Here is a 21,150-nt window from a genome sequence, read left to right on the forward strand (position 1 = left end):
ACATATATGTCGCACACATACATGTACCAAAAGTCTCGAAAGGTTAGACGCATCGTTATCCAAAATTCACTGCCGCTATCTCTCGAACGAATGGCTCATTTAATGCCACCCACGGGGTGCATTTTATTTCTCCTACATATATCGGAAAAGGATTTTTCTCTACGTTTGCGATATCTGGAATATTTTATCGGTGAGTAGATATGGACAACGTTTACTTTCCCGGTGCTTAGTATTCATAATCTGTATGTTTACATGTAAACATACCATGTAGATTCGACATTAGTGACAAACGCGGGTCTTGGCACGAATTATTAATTTTCTGAAACTGATATCAAGTATCAAGAGTGGATAATTGAATTAATGCCTTCTATTCTTGCACGCGAAAATTGGAATTATCTTAAAAATCTTCTTCGCTAAATAACGGAAAGTGCGAAAGAGCCAATATCTGTTTTAAAAACAGAGATACTCGTCGCCAACCGATATTGATTTAACGTGGGAAGCGATGGCAGCACGTTCACTCGCTTTCTATCACTAAATCTCTCGTTGAGTATCTCACTAGAGCAATGAAACTTTCAATTAGCAATTAGAATTTGCAATCGCCATTTTGATCGAAATTAGAGCCTGTGTTAATTTTAGGGATAACCGTGCAGATCGCCGCTGCAAGCGTTATTCTTATATACTCTTTGTCATCTGAAGAAGAGTGCAATGTTATCAGATATACTGTGAACAACCAATTAATAAATTGAATTAACGTTAATTCGAATCACCGTCTGTGTGCAATTGTATCATCATTTTGACGAACGAAAAAGGAGATTTCTCGTTTAACGCTTTCCTTCGAATCGGGAGATGATTGGAAATTGCTTTTCACAGTGACTTGTTCACGCATTTTCTCAGTCTATCGTGTGCCGAATGGATCCGTAGCCGGTTGTGAACGTTTCGCTGACGAGGTAACCTGGAACAACCGTTCCTCCGCGATTCCTGCGGCCATAATGTCCCGCTCATCGGGACCGGTACGCGCGAAAGTTTCACCGCAGCGCCCATGTTTCATGCGATATGAATAATAATCTATGGGATGACTACATCGCTCGTCCGATGCTCGCCACGAGCGTGAACCAACACGAGATTTCTAATCGAACGATTCAATTTTGTGTCTGTAGTAATCTAATCGCAGATTAATCTAATTGGAGATTCTGTTGCACAATTATAAAACGGCTATTATTTTCAACAATATCGTAAGGCAAATTTACGAAAAAATGTAAAAGTTATCTTGACTGATGCACCGAAATGGAATAGTATATCAATTTTAATCTCGATGTGCGCGAGATATATTTAAGATGAAAAGACGGACTCAAGCTGTTTATCGCTAAATAGTCGTTATCGAGTCACGAATTTCATGGCAGGAAAGAGCTTGCCAAAGTTGGTTCTCGCTCGTTACGGCGACGAGCATGGCAAAAGTTACGCAAATATGTGTAGGTAATGTGGGAGGAGGAGACGTTAAGGACCGGGATGTAATTACAAGCGGGGATACTTCGCGGCTGTGGCCGTTTGCACTTTTGCAGTCGTAGAGGCCGATCTTACGAGCCAAACGTTCTACTCGTCAAAGCGCTGGGAATGCCTCAATTATATCGCGCTACTCGCGCAACATAAAACTTGTGTCCTGGGACGATTTATCGCGCGATAAATAACGCTATTGCACGTACTGGCAGAACGTTCGGTGCATGTTTTATTCAATGGCCACTCGGTCGGCGAAGGATCGAGGAAGCACGTGAATGTCGAAATTCTCGATGTACTTCGCCGAATTATTACATCATGATTCATCTTCGTGTGCCCGACATTTTGTATCTACCACGTGCGTAAAACTATTTATGACAACGTCCTGAAAGTATCTTGCGTGTACGATTTATAAGGCGCGGAATGCAGCGTTACTTTATTCCATGACATTTTAACATACCATTTACCATTTTTAATAAATACATACTCGTTATACATTTATGATGAGAATTTGAGAGATATCCGAGGCGCGTAAAGAAGGACTTCTATTGATATAAATAATATTATTGTAATGTGTCGACACTGAGCTATGAAATAGACAAATATTTTAACATAATGCGTCGTTCCAAAGTATTAACGCCTTGATTTTGGTGATATTGACGTGAAGAAAGAAGCTTCTTGCAATTTTTATTACGAAATTTCAACTCACTTTAAGGTCTTCTCCGAATTTTAAGATTCACGAGCTTCCTTAAATCCGCCGATCGGACTACTTCACATTTTTCCGTAACTTTTGGAACGATGTCGCGGTGCGGGATATACCGCTTACATCGAATATACCGTCCTACTTTGAAATGCAATATGCACGACGATGGTACCTCTCTTGTCGAGGTCGAGTGGACACTCGTTTCTCGGTTTTCGTTTAGTTTCATTATTCATCACGAACTGTTACATATTACATATCGATACGCGTGTGGCATGTAATATCTAGTTTCTCTGTAGCACGAATTAAATTGATTATTAAGCAAATTACATGAAAATACGTTTGAAAATGGAGAAAAACATATATCAGCCAGCAAAACTTAATTGTAACATCATACTGAAAAAGGTGATCGAAAAACAAAAGTAAATCTGTCGGGAACGAAATAATTATAAATAGCCATGAATAGCGAATTATAATTGCTTCAATTTATTAAAAACAAAATAAAGTCATGTAATGGTGTTTATAATTAAAATCACTGCGTATCAATATCGCGTGCGACATAAAAAGAAATGCGCGCCCATATTTCGACACTGATTGCAATTTGCATCGCGCATCGATACGCAAAACTATATTAAATATGTGTGCTCGCTCGACCCCAGTGTCTCTCTCACGGCAGCATGCTGTGCCACTACGATATGTATATACCAAGAGATCAATGTGTATCTATAATAATCAAAATCCGAAACAAGACGCAGCTAATGAACTCACTTGTTGTAGAGCACTATGTCAGGCCGCCATATGTGATCGGACGGCACGTGCAACATGTGAACTCCTCCGTATTCCTTCGGCTCCCATCGCAGTTTGTAGTCGTACCATGACTTGAAACAGCCAATACAACAAATATAAACATATTACTGATACGCTTGATTTGCATGTGTTTTTTGATCGTGACAAATCTACAAAACATAACAAGTGCATCGATGGAACTGCAGATAAATATAAGTGAGATGATTATATTGATTTGCGAACAATCATATTTTTGCGGTGTGTTTTCGGCTATTGCTATCGACACCAATAATTCATAACAGAAATTTCTCTTGTTGATATTAAAATGGATAATTTTGAATAATTAAACGTATGTAATTATGAACATTTATAAACCAAATACTTTATAAATAAATAATTATCATTATTATATCTATTTTTTATCTTATGTGACTTTGATTTATACATTTATTTTATCTACTAAATTTTATAAACTGCAACGTGCTACCATTTTGACCATTTCCATTTACATCTCACTCTTTGCTCTCTTCACTTTTTCAGTCAGTTGCTGCCCTAAAGCCCAGACGTAATTTCTTACGATAATGATTTTTGTTATTCCGTGCAACGTAAAAGCCGCATTCCCCGATGGTTACCGTCGCGGATTGGAACAAGGAGACAGCACAGTCGTACTCTCCTCAAGACAAATATTTCCCGCCGGCATTTTCCTTGAAAAACTCTCTTTGTCTGTGATTCGAGTGAGAATTTATTCCGTGTGAGTGAATGGTTGAGCAAGCTGCTTTCACCTTCCTTCTACGTTTCCCCGCATCTTTTCAAAGTACAAAGATATTAATGCGCGTAAGTTTTCACCAATAGCTTTGGAGATTATAGAAATTCTATTTGCAAAGACCTAATATTATATTTTACGTATAAGAACGTAATATAACAGGAAGAGATAAAGAAGAAGCAAAAAATATAACAATTTATGGAAATTATAAATGGTTGTAATAATTTCGCGTAAAAGAGGGTACTGTTGCAATGGAGAATTCAACCTTTACCTCACACAAGCAGCGACAGCAAGTAGTTGTATTTACATGTCTATTAGTTACGACAGATTGAGACATATACGTACGACAGCTATTCTAATTACGCGAAACATTCATCTGGGTTAACTAAACACTCAGCGATGCATATACGGATCATCGTTATGCATGTATATGCATCTATGTTTCGCAGTTTCGCGCTGTTATACACCATCGGCAATATAAATATAAACCATGATTCAAGTATTATAGCTGACAATTCGGTGTTAGTATCTGTGAATGGTTCATTTCTTTCAATATATTTGATGCTCTCTATCATCGATGTCATAGATATCAGACTTTGAGATCACGTGGAAAATCGCCAGTTAAAATGTCAATTTGCGCAAACTTGCGCATTTAAATATCATTTTTCATTAAAGAGAATAATCTAGATTTAATCAAGACAAGATGTCTCGAGCATATCACGTAAAGTTACAAAACAGTTGACATTGTTATTCGACGATAATGACTTGTAAATTATTCAAAAAACAACATCTGTCATGATGAGCAACGTAATTTTAAAAAAGCGGGCGCCAAATAATCCGATGTTTTATCGAATTTTGTCGTAATAATATATGTATAGTGGTGTCTTCAATAATTTGTTGTCTATTATATTTAGGTTTATTGGGTTTTGCGCCATGCGTCCTCGCTGTCAAAAGTTTGGCATGCAATTTAGCGTAGACGTACTCGCGATATCATAAATTATTTCCATCTCCGTGTTAATACCGCCATTAATATATTTAATGCATCGTACTGTGCAACGCCTCGTTATACGGTTTATGCATTTGGAGGGTCCGTATAGATTATGAAGTACGTTGATTTATGGACCAACATCCGGTTTCGTTTGGTAAATATTCATATTTCGCACGCATCGCGTTACACCCAACGTTAAGCATTACGTGTATATCTGTAAAAGCGATTGAGCAATGTTTACGCGAATTATTAATTAAATAGTAAAGAGAGAAAGCTCGTAATAACATTTCTCTGATATCGCTATTATCACAGCGCCGAGCAGCGAAATGAAATGTCGAGCAGAGGAATGTCATAATGATATCTTTAATCATGATTCTAATAAAAGAGAGAACTTGGTCATTAAAATCGTTAAAATGTAATTCTGCGTGTACGTGCATGCGCGAGTGTCATGAATTCGAGATTATCTCTGAAACGGATTTGTAACAAACGTACATTATTCAGTTGGCAAAAAGATACTCGGATTCCAAAGGAGTTGACGGTATCTCGGTTTGCTGAGCAAGGGTCATCAACCCCATTGAGTCTACAATTTTCCCTCGCTCGTTCATCCTTTCGTTTCTCAGCGTTTCCACTCACTCTATTGCGTTCGGGCACGCTTGCACACGTACACACGCATACAGATACACACGTCTGCTGGTACATGCACCCATATTCCTCTTACGAAGAGCAACCGTAGGAAACATACGTGCTCTGTATGCTGGGAAATATCGAAGCAGAAAATTGTGCATTGGGATTGCGCGAGATTTCATGGAACTGCCCGAGAGAGAAGCGAGTAGTCTTTGAGTGGGTAGCTTCATGGACGAGAGGACAGCGGAATAGCGGAGGGATGGAGGTGATTTGCCGACACAGTGCCTTCGTACGAGACGTATTTCTCAGCGATAAGAAAGAAAGAAAGAAAATAACATATCTCGGAATCCTTACAGCGAATACGTCTTCGTGCACATGCAAGGTGTTTCAAAGTGTGCAGTGCTCGCGTGCGCAAATCGCATTAATTTTCAACAAAGAAAATATCATTATCTTTGGTTATAGTTGTGCACACTATGAAACTTGCGATTACACAATTCGTACTGCGCATATTATTTCACAAATTTCATCGACGAGAAGATTATATCGAAATGTCGCGAAGCAAGAAAAAGCTCGAGAGACTGAGAAAACTGATCGTCTAAAAGCGCGAAGGACTGGAAAAATAAAGTGATGGAGATTATCGGCAGCTCGACTGTAGGATAACAAAGCACAGTTTATGCCTTCGCGAACTCGTACGTTTCAGAGATCGTAAATGCGTTTGAATCTTTTTACAGAATCGATTATCTTGCGAATAGAAAAAAGACCGTAAATATGGTCGCCAAAGTGTCTGAGAACTGTCATTACAACTTTTATTAATACAATATTTAAAACGATAAAACACTAATTATAATATAAATTAATTATAAATAAGAGCGCGGAAAGAGTTAATTAATTACTAGAAATTTCGTTTCTTTTTTTGCTCTTTTCGTTGCTCTTGTTACAGAATTCTTAATTAAATCGTGTCGCGTATTAAATTAAATCCTTATGTATTTCACCATTTATGTCACCACTGCTCTAAACTAACCGTAAACCACGTATCTGGAAAGTCATGCAAAAACTAGAGAAGCTAGTTTTATGGCCTCCGAGTGTATAAATATTAGTATTTTTTTTTTGCGTCCGAAAATGGGTGAAATCCGGTGGCTGCATCGGACGCGTCCGAAGCTACATGCGCTCTCTCTAAAATTTCGCGGCCGAGATCACTGTGTCATGCAATAGAGGAACGTGATGAAAACATTCGTGTAATATTATACCATAAAACGCGCGCGCGTTCAAAAGTATTGCTATTTAATATTGTTTAATCCATCAATATTTTTCTCTTTTTCAAATAAAGAATTTCAAAGCCCCCTCTACTGTGATTTTTACAAAATTATTTACAAAATTAATCAAAACTATCGTGCGACGTTAATACTCCAGACTCTTCTTACTTCATGAAAAGCTAATCCGAATTATGGCGCGAAACGTACAGCCTACGTTTTTTTTTCGTAAAACAGACTTGGATATTTCAACGCGGAAGAACGTTATCATCGGACGACGAATTCAATCGAAATATGGCTTGGCTTTCCCACTGAACACGATGGGAATAATATCATACGAGAGGAACTCGAAGATCCCCTCTCGCGAGAGATGAAACTTGGTGAAAATTCGATTGCCCCGCGGCCGTTAATTAGCGGCCAATTATCGCGACGGGAGTCTGCAGACGGTGCGGGATCCAGCGGGAATTTCTTCCCGGTAGGATTCAATCAGGATAGCGTGAGATCTGAAAAGAGTTCAAAGTTTTTAGGGGAGCTTGGTTCGCGGGAGCGAAGCAGGAAACATTGGCAACAATAAAATGGATAACTCGCTACTGGTTAGAACAATTGTCCAACTTGGATCGATCGGTTTCAGGGCGGAAACTAAGCAGAACCGTATCAATCCTAGCGCGGTTAGTCAAGTCTCCGAGTTTAATCACACTTGTAGTCAGCGTCTTTGACGAGTCGACGTTGAACACGATCTTCAAATGATCAAATGGAACTTGCAGTCGAACCCAAGAGACAGCTTTACCGCAAATGTAACGCAACACATGACACATTAAAAATCCGTATTGCACGGAACAAGTCTTGGACGGAATGAAAGCCATAAATACTTATGAAACAGAATGTTATATATTCTGCTGTGACATGAATACGATAATTGATACATGCATACAAACACATATACATTAATGATTTAACTTGGTCTCTTCATTCATTACTTGCGCACCTCTAAATATGCGGAAAAAAGTCGCATAAATTCGAGAATTGTTTCAGCCGGCGATTATGCATCAGCGCAATCAGCAGAAATAAATTTGCGAATGTTTTATGCGCAAGCTACATTTTTGTGTCGGTGGTAGTGAACGTAAATGAAGTTTAGATTTATGTGTTTTTCGGTGTGTTTCGCCATGAGGGCGGATACAGGGGTGCAGGAATCGTGCTCGGCAACGGAATGTCGGAGTTGTTTTCGGGAGCGGAGTCGATAGCACATCTCTCGTACGGGCGATGCAGCTTCTCCCTCTGCGACGATGCAGCTTTCCCTCCCTTGTCATCCCTCTGTCCGGTGGGGTGGAAAAGTACATCCGCCTGAAAAGTTACGATCCTGCGAAACCAATCTCCCGTCTCGACGAAGAAGCTCCGTCGAGAATCTCGCGCGACGACACGGCAATTAACGTCCGCGAATCGACAACCGGAATTGAATCGACGATCTCAAGAGAGAGAGAGAAATGCGAGTCAGCCGCGAAATTTACGCTCGAGCAGCTAAAAAGAGATTCAAGAAGCGACAACCCGTTTTCCCGGCTGTCACATTGCATCGATTAAACGAGAAACGGATAATTGACACATCGCTAATGATTCGTGATGCTTTAGCGAGGACATAGGTACGTTAAAACCAAAGATCCTCGCGAATATCGAACCATCTTGTTGCTGAAGGAACTTTTTTTGAAATTCTCACAACTCTGGCATCGACGACTCAAGAGATACAGAAAAAAAATTATATTTACGCATCCTCAAGGAACCTGTAACTATGCAAAGTTTAAATAGAGAGTAAGGTTTCATACCAGCCAACTAGACTAGCTCTTTCCCGCGACTCGACGACGAGTCGTGGTTTATTTAGCATTTCGAACGACAACGTGCTAAAAGACGAAGGCAGATGTGTCGTATCGTAAAAGTTGACTTCTTACGGAAGGCGGACGATAACCATTTTGGCTCGCGATGCACATGCTGATGCCATGATCGGATACGAAGGTGTCGCCCGCGAAGGCGTTGCTCCCGCCGAGAAAATGCACAAGCTTCCGGAGATGCAGGCGGGACATTTTCTTTTTGACGTTTCCGAAACTCGTGTGCCGAGAAACTTGCAAGCTTTCTCGAGCTTTCACGACGTTGTTCCCAAGATGCTATCCGAATGACGTAATACTGGAATCGTCGGTGTCGGAATGGTCCGATATCTTATTCGAATCGTAAAAAAAGAGGTAGGAAATGTACCTTCATTGAAATATTTCATCTAGAGGGAAGATACATAAATCGTGCGGTAGCGAACGAGCGATTTGTGCCGTAAGACAGGAGAATCGTGCAAGACTCTCGCTCGACGTTGCGAAAAAAATTCACTCGACGCAGAAATCTTGCAGTCGCCAGAAAAATCTGATTTATTGTAACCGGCCGGTGTGTATATCGCTGTCGTCGTACAGCGTCATATATTTGCACCCGCAAACAAGCTTGCCGTGGTAACAGAGAGTCAAAAGACAAGCTTTTTGCCGTACACTCGGGAATTCGGTTTATTTAGATAACGATGCAGGGTCGGGAAACGAAAGGTGGGAAGGTTATCAGTCAACTGGAACATAACGTGCATTGTCGACATGGTAACTTTGTTACTCGGTATCGAAGGGGAGAATCGAAAGCTAGACTGACGAGGGAGCGGGTGAGCTTGAAGCGCGGAAAACGAGAAAGCAAAGAAATAAGCGAAAAAAAAGCGAGCAAAGGTGCGGCGGAAGGGATATATAACATATATATCCATATAATGGAGCGAAAAAAGAAAAAAAAGAGAAAAAGAGAGTATTGCAACGAGTGTTAGATAAAGAGAAAAAGCAAAATGAGAAGTTGAGGCAGTAATAAAGAGAGATATAACGAGCTAGCATTATCAGAAGTTTAAGAATAAAGAAACGTAAAGAAACAGCGGAAAGGGTAAGTAAGAAAAGTAGATGGAACAAAGCTTTAAAGCAAAAAAATAACGAGGGAAAAGATAGATAAGGATAGACGTAAACAGCGTCTGATAAGTACAGGTGATACGTGAACATCGAGATAAAAAGCAAAAAGAGATAAAGGCAAGATGCGAGGGTGCGAACAAAGTATTTGCAGGTAACGGGGAGTATTTGCATCGACATTGTACCTATCAATTTATTCTCCATGTATTGCTTGCCTGCTTGTCTGATCAGAGTTGCAAAAGAACACAACAACATCACGAGTAAACCCTTGCCCTAAAATCTGATTTGAGATATCAGTTCGATCCCTCACGAGCAGAGAGATAAATTCGAACATTATCTGTTTTCTTAAAGAGATAAATTTAAGAGATAAAGGAACTGAGGGAGAAATAAATAAAATAATCAATATACAAAGCTTTTTCTTTTTAGTTTTAATTCCAATCATCTCATCGCTTGCGCGATTAAACAAGTTTGTGGGCAGCCGACGACGTATTTGGTTGCATAGTTTGATTCATTTTCGTGCTAGAGGCAAGGAAAAGTAATTTCGCTTGCGGATACGTCGATATATACGAGGTCGATTTTGCGGCGAAATTAAACCAGCGACTCGGCACGTACGAGAAAAAGCTCCCGTAGGTATTTCACTATTTCGTCGAGGTGAACCATATACTTATATAGATGCTACAATATACATAAAAAAATAAAATATACGTTCACATATTACATAAAAAACTTAGCGTTTCATATTGAGGGATGTTACCTGACGAGGATGTCTCGCATTTTGATACATAGTTAATATCTAAATTTTGTTATTGATGCTTTTCAAGTATGCTATAAGGCTCGTAAGAGAAACTCACGATGTATGCCGTAATAGTAAGCAAAAATTAACAATTACATTTATGTACATACATTTGTTTCCTCTTATTCATGTAATTTGTGCGTATAAAGGTAACGCAAATTCTCTCGTTCTCTCTTTTCTTCACTCTCCGTTTACGTATGTTATAGGGTGATTCAATTTTAACAGGGAATAAAATCCGAAAGAGGCGATAAAATCGGATTACAAAACAATAAAGGGAGAGAGAACGAGAGAGAACTGATTTTTGACGTTTAAAGGAAAAGCTAGTTTTTGCACTACGTGGAAACATTGCACAGGTCTGATGGATTATGTTATCGTTGTATGTTGTGCATGCGGCAAAGCGAATCGGTTGGTTACACAGTTGTACATATGCATCAAAGCACCACTATATCAGGAACGATTGTAACCGATCGAGATCATTATCATTCGCAAATTTATCGTACCTTTATGGCGATTTCTTTAACATTAAAAAAATGTTCCGTGCTCATGTCAGATTTTCAATCTTTTCCTTGCAATCGGGAAGTAAATCACTGATGAGAAATATTCATCCCATTCACTGTTTGAATAACATTTACCAATTTTTCTTCCTTGTACCTTAAACACGCATACAAGGAAGCTACCTAAACGCTTCTCATTACACTTTGCGTGACAAAGATTCCGGCTGGCAATCCGAGGGATTTTAAAGCAAAAAGCGACGTAACGAGGGTGAAGACGATCCTGAGCGGGACGTGGCAGCCAGAGTGTGCGTTAACGCTAACGGCAGTCGGGGTCGTGTTGGTGGCCAGTCGCTCTGCAAGGGTGGAGGGTGGTTTCGACGTTGAAGGATGGCGCGTCGCTCCACGAGACGCGCTGGGAATGCTTCTGCCATACACACGTATATCGGACAGAAATGCGACTGCCCACACAACCAGGTCTGCGCATCCCGGCCAGACGATCCGCGGACCGTATGACCCGCGTATGAATGGCCGTTCCACGACGGATGGCCTTCGACGGGCCGATGTGTGTCTCGTGATTTTATCGGACACGCTGTGAAACATGGCGCAAGTGTTTGCGGCAGCGTAAATTTTTGCCCGCGAGGAACGAGAGAAAATTTGCACTTGTAATAAAAACCGTGTCTGTCTCAACAACAAATTGCTTCCGATTATCTTCTTCGCACTGAACGTCACGCGTGATGCAGTCCGAAAAAGCAGAGACTCCAAATTACGAGATTTATTTGAATATTTCCAAGTAAATAATTTATCACTCACCTGTTCGACCCACAGGTTCGTCGTCATGATCTGATTCTTCAAGTTCTGTAACAGAAATAATTCCTTGTTTAAAAATGATAATTATTCGTTGTTCAACAATGATGTATTCTTAGAAATAAGTTATTCGACGATTATTAATAATTATAATAGATTTTACTTTTAGGATCTATTCAAAAAATTTTTAAAAGAACATTGGTCGCAACTAAAGTTTCAAAAGAAACTTCGTGGATAATGTCAATATATTATGTAAAAAATATAATTAATAAAGCTTTCGATAATAGTTCTCGCGGTGTTATTTGGCAAACGTTTGGCAACGCGCCGCCTCTTCTATAGAAAGTGCACGACACATCTCTCGTCTCCTTTTTGTGCCTGTCACCGACAGCGCATTGTAATTTCCGGATTCAGCGCCGGCCCTCGACTAATTGGACCAACTAGCTGGCCGGGCGCATAGATGGAACTTGCAATGCGGTAATTCCAGTTATGGACTGCTGGTATGCGATTTTGGACTTTCCGCTATTGCATGAATCTCCGACATTCATAATTCGAATTACATCACACGTGTGGAATCCATGAGGGTGAGCTGTTTGCTTACAAATCGAACCTTGATCGAACCTCGATCGCAAGTAATGTAATCGTTATTAGTTTTACACATATATAAACATGCACATACAATTATTAGTTATTAATACGACTATTACAAATTACTGCTTTCGGTTACTAATAACTATTGACGCCAACTTGATGTTAACTTTCAATTATTAGCTGTTAAAATTACGTCAATATCATCAATTTATTTGCACGTGTTGCAAATTATTGTCCAAAAAAGTATTCGGATATCGTAGTATTGATCCATGAGTTCTTGATTTATCCCGAGTATATTTTTACCGCGCTCATACTGTTACCTGTCTTCTCCCTTTTTGTCTCGCAATTTTAACACGTAGCGGAAATTTAATTCGCACGTATTGCTACGGTCTACGTCTCGTGAATTTCGTCATGCGTCAAAACAATAAGCGTGTACGCTCGTGATGTCGAGTGCTTCCGCTGCGACGTCGATGAGAAGGCGCCTCCGACAAGGTAATCATCACAACATAGTCGCGGCACCCGAGAGTGCCCGTATTGAATGGATATTCACTGTGGGGTGAATTATTCTCCGCTATGGGAAGGCGGATTGCATTCATATGCAAATGCAATAATACCGATATAGCTTCACTTCGTACGTTTCGGTGAGTCGCGGATGTAAATGTAACGAAGGTCGATTTTAATACCGCGGTACGTCAACGTTACGAATAGCCTTTCCAGTAGCCAAAGTCATTCGAAGTTTACTGTTTAATTGTAATTACTTCATCAAGAAAATGATTCAAAAAATGGATAAAGGGAAATAAAGAAGAAGAAAGAGATATTAATAAAACATTGTCTTTGGAGAGCTAGGATTATTCAAACTTGCATTTGTACGTATAGCATTTCTTCTTTTTAAGAATATTTATATCTATTAAGTATATTTTCTCGGTAGAGAGAGAGAGAGAGAGAGAGAGAGAGAGAGAGAGAGAGAGAGAGAGAGAGAGAGAGTTCAGAAGTTTCTACATTCTCTCGCATGAGACGTAATTAGCGTTGAAAAATGATGCGGGTCATCATCAGCGGGTTTATTTCCCCAGTAAAAAGGAAAACAGAATTATCTTGCACTGCTTTATTTTTCGCTCCCGACGTTTTGCAGATATCGGAACGAGCACTAAATCCCTGCTTCAATACGCGACTGCGCCGATTAAATTGAATTTTCACGAAATTATAGGTCTCGACGGCAACGCGCATTACCACGATTATAGGGGCCACTAATTAATTCGGGCGCATCCGATATACGAGCGCTCGCGTTCCCCGATTCGCTCGAAATTAATGTCGCATCGATAGCTGCGGAAACCGGAAGACTCGCGTGTCGATTTGTACAAAATTCCGCGCCGATGCGAAAGCGACTCGTCAATGCGAATAATAATTCTGACGCGAGATAATATCGATTGTTCCGCAACGACAATAATAGTATGCAACGGCAATGAATAATAATTTCGTTGCTGGTCATAGGATGAAGTACACAGTATCAATAATATAATAATAGTGTCAACAGTAATAATCACGACAAAACTATTATATTATTTTAAAACAGCATCGTACCTTCAAAGGTATCGAATTCGTTATTAGATGGTAACAATGACTGATAACGTGAACGATAGTCTTCGATTATTTGTAGCGTTGCCATTGGCAATTAATTAACGATAATTCAGTGACATAATAGAGAGTTTTTGCAATACCGTCTTTTCAGATACGGTGTACGCTAAAGTCACGTTATTGGTCGAAAGACGAAACTGCGCATGCGCGTTCATCGTAACAATATTTACGTGACTTTAGCGTTCACCGTATCTGAAAAGACGGTATTGCAAAAACTCTCTAATAATTGCGTTGCACGATTAGTTCATTGCGCTGTAATCTGTAGCAACGTGAACGACACGAAAGACCGAAGGATCGAGCAGCCCTCGGGATCATTCCCCGTTGATCCGCGACGCAGCACCGCCAATTGCGGGCAATGAGCGAGAGTGATTAGCAAATTACTTTACATGTAATTAAACTCTGATTGCGTCGGAACAGTTCGCCGTACACGCGCACGAGTATACTCGCGACTATTAGCACGAGCGCGCAATATGTTAATTGATTCGAGCATACGCGACGGATGCCGGTACACAGAGGGTCCGTGTTAAAACCGTGTTACGGTGTGTCGTCCACGTGGATCGTAAATGGAAAATTCCTGTCGAGTTCCGCGCGTAGATGCACCAGAGTTTCCCGCCGACCGCCGACCGTTCCTAATTAATTTCCGCGTTACACTGCCGCGTGCGTCGCATTGCGCTAGTAGTCCCGGAAAAGGGATGGTTTGCTTGCTTTAATAATGACAAAGGCGGAGGGTAACTAGATCGCGGTCGCGAATATTCGCTTTCCTTCCGAGATGAACGCGGCCATGTCCAGCGAGGATTGGAAAATGGAAGCGCGCGCGCGTTATTGATATGGGCGTTGTTCCGATCGTTTATTGCAGTAATTGGTACTTACTGATTTATTAACGTTACAATAATTATACAGATGAGATTCATTAATAATTATCTATAGGTAGAGTATATTGACATATTCAGCTATTATAGTCTCTCTTTCCTTTTTTCTTTTTCTCTTTTCTAAATATTTTCTAAATATTTTAATCTGTAAAACTATTATATAGATAAATCGCGCGGAAATGTAACTGTGTTTAGCATTAAAGATCAGTCAGTTTACTCTTATGCCAACTATTCTATTCATCCAAACAAAGTTCATTCATTCTCGACGATCTTTCGCTGAATATATTGACACTTGAAATAGTATCATCATTTGACTGGTGCTCGTAATGTCATCTACTGAAATACTGACACAACTTTTTCATTCGTTCAATATTTATGATTATCATCTGCTATAAAGTTTACGTTTGATATTACTAATAAATCATATCGTAAAACTTTATTTCGGGCAACCTAGTCTGATCTTCTTTCATTCTCTTAAAGATGCACTCAAGCAGAATTGTGTGCATGTATATATTCTTACTATATTCTCTCCTATATTCTTACAGTTCTCTCTTAAAAAGCCATCGCGACGATCATGATGTCACGAACATGTGTTGCAGCTAGAAGCGCGATCATAGGAAAAACAAAATAGTAAGTGGCAAGCGTTGTCAGGGCAAATCTTATCTGTATCGCTCTTCGAGAATATAATATCGGTTTGACACGATTTGAACTCGACAGCGAATAAGATTTACATCTGTGCGAGCTTTGGAGAAAGTGATGGAGAAAGAAACAAGATAAAAGAAAATTTCAATACCAACTTTTAATCACTAAATCACAGATACATTTTGCAACAACGTGAAACTTTTAACATTTGACGTGATATCTTATGCAAGAGAGGTTCACATACATGGAAGTCTATAAATCATGTTTTTATCATTAAATATATTTTAATATTTGTTATTAAGCTAAAGTTTAACAGATTCATATTTGCGTTAGAGGGCTCCAATATTTAGAATCGTGATTTAGAATCCGAAATAAATCGGTAACCGAAAGTCATACGGAAACGTTATGGAGTTGACAGTATGACAAAGAACAAAGGCAGCAATGCTCAGGCTCCGGAGAATAATTTCTTCATTTCTGACGTCGTAAATCAAGATGACCGATTGGAGTGGGATTAGAGTGGCAAAAATAGATGTATGCTCGGGATGGCTGGCACTGGGAGATGAATAATGCTGTTTTCCGCCGTTGAATATTTAAGATTGCTGAATATTCACGAAACGCATGAAAACACGTTTCGTCGTGACAACACAAATTTACGTAAAGCACAAATTTTTTGCTCATAACGGAATACCTTGGACAGGTGCCGGTTGCGAATGATTTAAAGAGAGAGATGCAATGTCCAAGTTAAATCTGAGATCCGAGAAGTAAGTTAGGATCGCGTTACGAGATTCAGTTGTTACATTGCGTGTGAGTGTGTGACTTTTCAGTTAAATGAACTCTATAGTTTTAATTAAATCCCCTGTAAATATTCCTGTGTTTATTGCTGCTGATCCAGTTTCTTTCGACGTATCAAATATTGAAAATAAATGGCAAAATTTTCCATGCCATTTCCATAACTGATATATTATTTATATAATAAATATGTTGCGAAGAGAAATTGCACAAAAATATTATATAACGCTTTTTGATCATTTTTTTTATACAGTTTCAATTATAATATTTAAAATTTTCAAGAATATCTTCTGAAGAACATAACTTAAACGTGTAAGTTGATATAATCATAAAGGCAGCTAAAAGGAATTATTTCATTAAGAACTCTGAGCATGCTTAAAAGGAACTTTTAGGTCAAGGAGGAAGGCTCGTTTATTTAAAAGTTTGTGATAGAAACGGGGCAGAAAATCCGCTCGCGTGAAAAGAAACGCTCTTAGGCCTCCCGGGGCTTTCGCGCGTTTCTTATTGCTTTCAGTTCCTTTTTGCGATACTCGGGCGGCGCGAGTGGAGTACGCCAAATTTTACGGTGCAAATTTAAACGTGCAGTTACAAGCCATTTCGCTGCTATGATGGCATGTAGGGAGGAGTAGTCGCGAGGACCTCTCAGAGAACGCGTTTAAAATACGTTCAGCGTAACTGGAGTCCGCTTTTCTAGGATCTCTGATGTACACAGGTCACCGATGAAAAATGAGGTCATATAGATGAAGCTCGAGATGAAATTGAAATTCTCGCGCGATTTAATGTGATATGATATTTTTGTTCTTTCAGACACAATTGTAACACTTTTTTGTAAGATTTATGAATATGATTGGATTCCGATTTCAGAAGTGGGGATAAACAGATAGTGTTTGATCAATGAATAAAGCGGAAGCGGATGGCGCGAAGGGAAGAAAATCGGAAGGGCGAAGGCGCCTGCAAAGAGACTGAAAGAGGAGACGACCGTCGAACTTTTTGCGAATGTTACACGAAAAGCTACTTAACTGATCTTGTATGTTAAATGCGATATTTTTAACGCTCGATTGCTCGATACATCGCGAAACAGCGCGCACAGAATTATCGGCCACGTGATAAAACAAAATCTATTACATTTTCATTTAATCAATATAACTCTGTAATATCGAGGTGAAAAACGTAATTATTTAATTTCATATCAATTTTCTGTAAATTGTAGGAAAAAAGTTGTGATTTACATTTCATTTAGTTTTATTGAAATTGTTGCGGTTGGCTTCTCGTTTTTTCCAGGCAATGCTGACGACAAATGTGAAAATTTTATTCCGAGAAGCGCCAGTTATTCGAAATCGATCAAAGAGATTAATGAAGATTGAAGTCACTGATATACATTAGTGAAAGATAGGTCCTTGCCGTAATTTCACATTCCTGAGCGACGGAGGTGAAACGACGAGATTCATTATGATTTCCATCATCTGTCGTCTGACTCTCGTCTTCGTCCCTCAGACAGCTCGATTAAGCCCAGCACGGTCATGTCAATCTGGTTGACTCATCACTAATCACGTTACTACGTTCCTACAATTACAGGTTCTGGTATATAATTTTACTCTTTCTTGTATGTGTGCATGTACGCGCGCGCGTATGGCGAATCAGTAAAGAACGAGGAAAAGCGAGGAAACTTATCATGTCACACATAATTAAATTTACGTCGATGGTACTTGAACGCTAGTATTTCCAAATTAAAACTTGAAACAGTATTTTTCAATTTCCTCTTGGCTGTGTAACAATAGAGTAACAATAATAATAAATGCCTATTATAAATTATTGAAGGAACATACAGTAATCGTATACGGAATCTCGCAAAAGGTATTGATCGTCTCTAAAGAGTATTCAAGCCAGTCGTTCACTAGATATCGTTATTAGCTTGCAACACTAATTCAACCTGGCCCTCCTGGCGCATTAATTATCCATGCTACAGTGCATAATCCCACGTATGACCTGCATGATATCGTCGTCCAGTAAGGGCCGATCAGAGACGTTCCATTACCACTGATCCAGCCTGTATGTACATTCGCGAGATCGTAACTGGAACGTCGCGAGTCCGAGTAAACTGCCGTTATTAGATATTCATATTAAGGGAGAGGCAACATTGCCAGTTTCTCGCCACTTTCGTGGATTAGTGACCTTTCCGCTCTCTCCCTCTCATTCCACCAAGTTTATTCCCTTTGATAACTGACGTCTGATACGGCATGGTGCGTATTTTGCATTTGAAATGATTTCTGTTTATGTGATAACACGTTCGCACGGGACGAAGATCAAAATTTGTATTTATAAATGGAAGAACACAGATCGCAAAAGTTGATTTCTCTTTCTGTTTTTATGGTTTGCAATCAAATTATATGAGTGTTAACCAAACATATAGATCTTTCTAATGAGAGAATAATTTATGAACCGAGCAAATGGGCCGTTTCATAGTGACGTGAGTGAGATGAATTAATAAATAATAGCTTAATGCAACATAGCGTTTCACCAAGCGAGCGTTGAATGAGCAAACATTGCAGACTTAGGAAACAAGAGGCGGTGCGATTATATTATACATTGCGTAACGATAAAGCATATAACGACGGAATGAAAAGTACAATGTATATAAGAGATGCAAGATATAATATTATTTATAGGAAAAGGAATGAAAAGTATATAAGAGATACAAGATATAATACAATATTATTTATAGGCAAAGCATACGTGCGCGCAACTGGCTCCTTCATAAATAACTAATACGGCAAAGTTTCCAAAAGCAGGTAGAAACTTTAGTTTATTGAACTTTATCGATTGGTATTGGTCTAAATTACCAATGTACCAATTTTCCGAGAGTTTTCCGAACGTATTCTTAAACTTCTTAACTTTACAATGCACAGTATACGTAATAAAGTACTCCCTCTTGAAAAACTATATTTTTGCGCACACAAAACTATCGATTTTAAACACGTGTTACACATCAAATAGAAAAAGAAGTATCGTACAGTATGATTAATTTTTAATGACAGATTCTTTGATGAGTTTGGAATCGCAAAAGTGTTTCTCTCGGAATTTCCAATAAAATTCAATATTTCGGATTCAATATTTGTGTATCGTTTTCGAAATAAATGGCTTAATTGATGATACCGAGAAATATCGTTAATGCAATGCAAAATCATGGCCAGTCGAATGATGACGCATGTATTCGGGAAGTACTTGAACGAATCGTGACGCAGCCAACTATAAAGCAAATGGACAACCCAATAATTACGTAAATACCGGCGTCGTTGTCATAGTGCCTCGCATGGGAATGATGGAGAGTCCCGTTAGGGAACTCTGCAATTTGCGGCGTAACGCTGATTTTGCTCGTAAACATTCGGACGTTGCCTTAATTTTACCTTAATTATAATTATCTTATAATTATATTCATTAGGCACAGCTTGGTAAATATAATAATTGATCGTCATTTGTCAATTTCCTCTTTCATCGTAGAATGCGAGCAAGAATCGAGGTATTCTTCGGAACACTTTAAGCGACCGACAGTGCAATTGTCCGAAAAATAATCCGGGATCTGATAAACGGTGCGCTGTCGCGATCGTGTTCGTTTAATAATGCATGGTATGGACGACAAATAAAGGAAGATTCTTAATTTATTTATCTCGATTCGGCATTGCAGTCACGGAACATCCATGACAGTCGCGAGGGCGCGAATGAATATCTCCCGTAAAGTTTCCAAAACTCGCCTCCTTACTCAACCGACGCTGCGATTTAAGTTGCTGTTATGCAACGCAGGAAACGTTCACGAAAGTTACACGAGCCAAGTACATCACAGACTACCATTAACTCTCGCAAGACACGGTCTCAAGCCTAATTTGCAAGCTTCATGAATTTAAAATATCTCTCGTGTATCGCGACCAAGTTAGCATCCAATTAAAAACTATCAAACTTGTTTCACAAAACGTTCGTTAAAAAGATGAGAGAGAGGATTTTCTTTTCAAACTTCTTTTTTTTAATGTAAACAATAACGTTGTTAATGAAAATCATGATAAATTAGCAGTCAGTTGTAACAGAATTAGCTTAAATTTATTCTTAAGCAAAAAAAAGATATAATCTACTATCTTTTCATTTTCAAAATCAATACTTTTGGGAAACTTGACACGAAAAAAATTTATGAATTAAATTTTTGTCTTAATTTATATTAGTGTTTGTATAATCATTACTGTCTTATAATGAGCTATGTGTCTTCATTACCGTGTTACATAAAATATATTCATGGCATACGCGTGTAAGTCGAGTACTACAATTAAATGTAGCTTCGAGGATAACGCGAATATTCAGAGTAAATCTAACGCGGCGTCGGAAAAGTTTCCTCACGGAAAAGTCGCGGTTGCGCGATTGGAACAAGGCCGGGAGGTGACGCTACCATTATTGTGTAAATTAAGGAAGATGTAAATTCTTTATCATTTGCATTGCGTAATGCCGGGAAATATTCGACGGCAACGCGGAATAGAAAAATAGTTGGACGATTTCTGTATAAAGCGACGAGTTGTAAGGTTCTCCGGGGTTAATGTGGCATATCGGATATTCTGTGCGAAAGAAGAATTTCTTGTTTGTACAAGAGACGTTTATTGATATACGTACTTTATATATTACGATTCGCGCATAAAATGATAGTGTCGAAAGAGGATAATCTTGCAAAACCTTCTCGAGGTATTCTAGGACAAAGTAACGGAAAGCTGCAGAATCGTGGCAAATGCGAAACTGACTACTGAGTGTTGCAAAATCATGCAAATTCTTTGCTTTTATTTTGAAATCAGCAATTACTCCGAGATGTCGTGCATTCTGAGTGAATCGACTGAGCATTCTAGGCATTACGCATAATTCCGAGAGTTAATATGTATTTTTATTGCACTTCACATTCGTGATTGCAATTTTTCAGAAGAGTACCTAGCTCCGAGTATTTCGGAGAAATAAAAT

The 21,150-nt window shown here is 39.1% G+C and overlaps 1 protein-coding gene across 9 annotated transcripts in view; it reads right to left on the reverse strand.

The window, feature by feature from the left end:
- Positions 1-21,150, reverse strand: part of LOC105283195 (acetylcholine receptor subunit alpha-like) — a 127,177-nt gene that overhangs the window by 72,910 nt on the left and 33,117 nt on the right. For 7 of the 9 annotated variants that reach the window (XM_011345804.3, XM_011345796.3, XM_011345811.3 and 4 more), the window contains exons 3-4: positions 11,654-11,698; positions 2,960-3,069 (exon numbers count right to left, since the gene is read on the reverse strand). In XM_011345804.3, the coding sequence (XP_011344106.1) occupies positions 2,960-3,069; positions 11,654-11,698 (155 nt within the window). Of the gene's footprint in view, positions 1-2,959; positions 3,081-11,653; positions 11,699-21,150 lie in introns of those variants that run through there. The other 2 variants (XM_026968749.1, XM_020032925.2) reach the window with 2 other exon arrangements.

Source organism: Ooceraea biroi, chromosome 4 (genome assembly GCF_003672135.1).
Source record: "Ooceraea biroi isolate clonal line C1 chromosome 4, Obir_v5.4, whole genome shotgun sequence".
Lineage (NCBI taxonomy): Eukaryota > Metazoa > Arthropoda > Insecta > Hymenoptera > Formicidae > Ooceraea > Ooceraea biroi.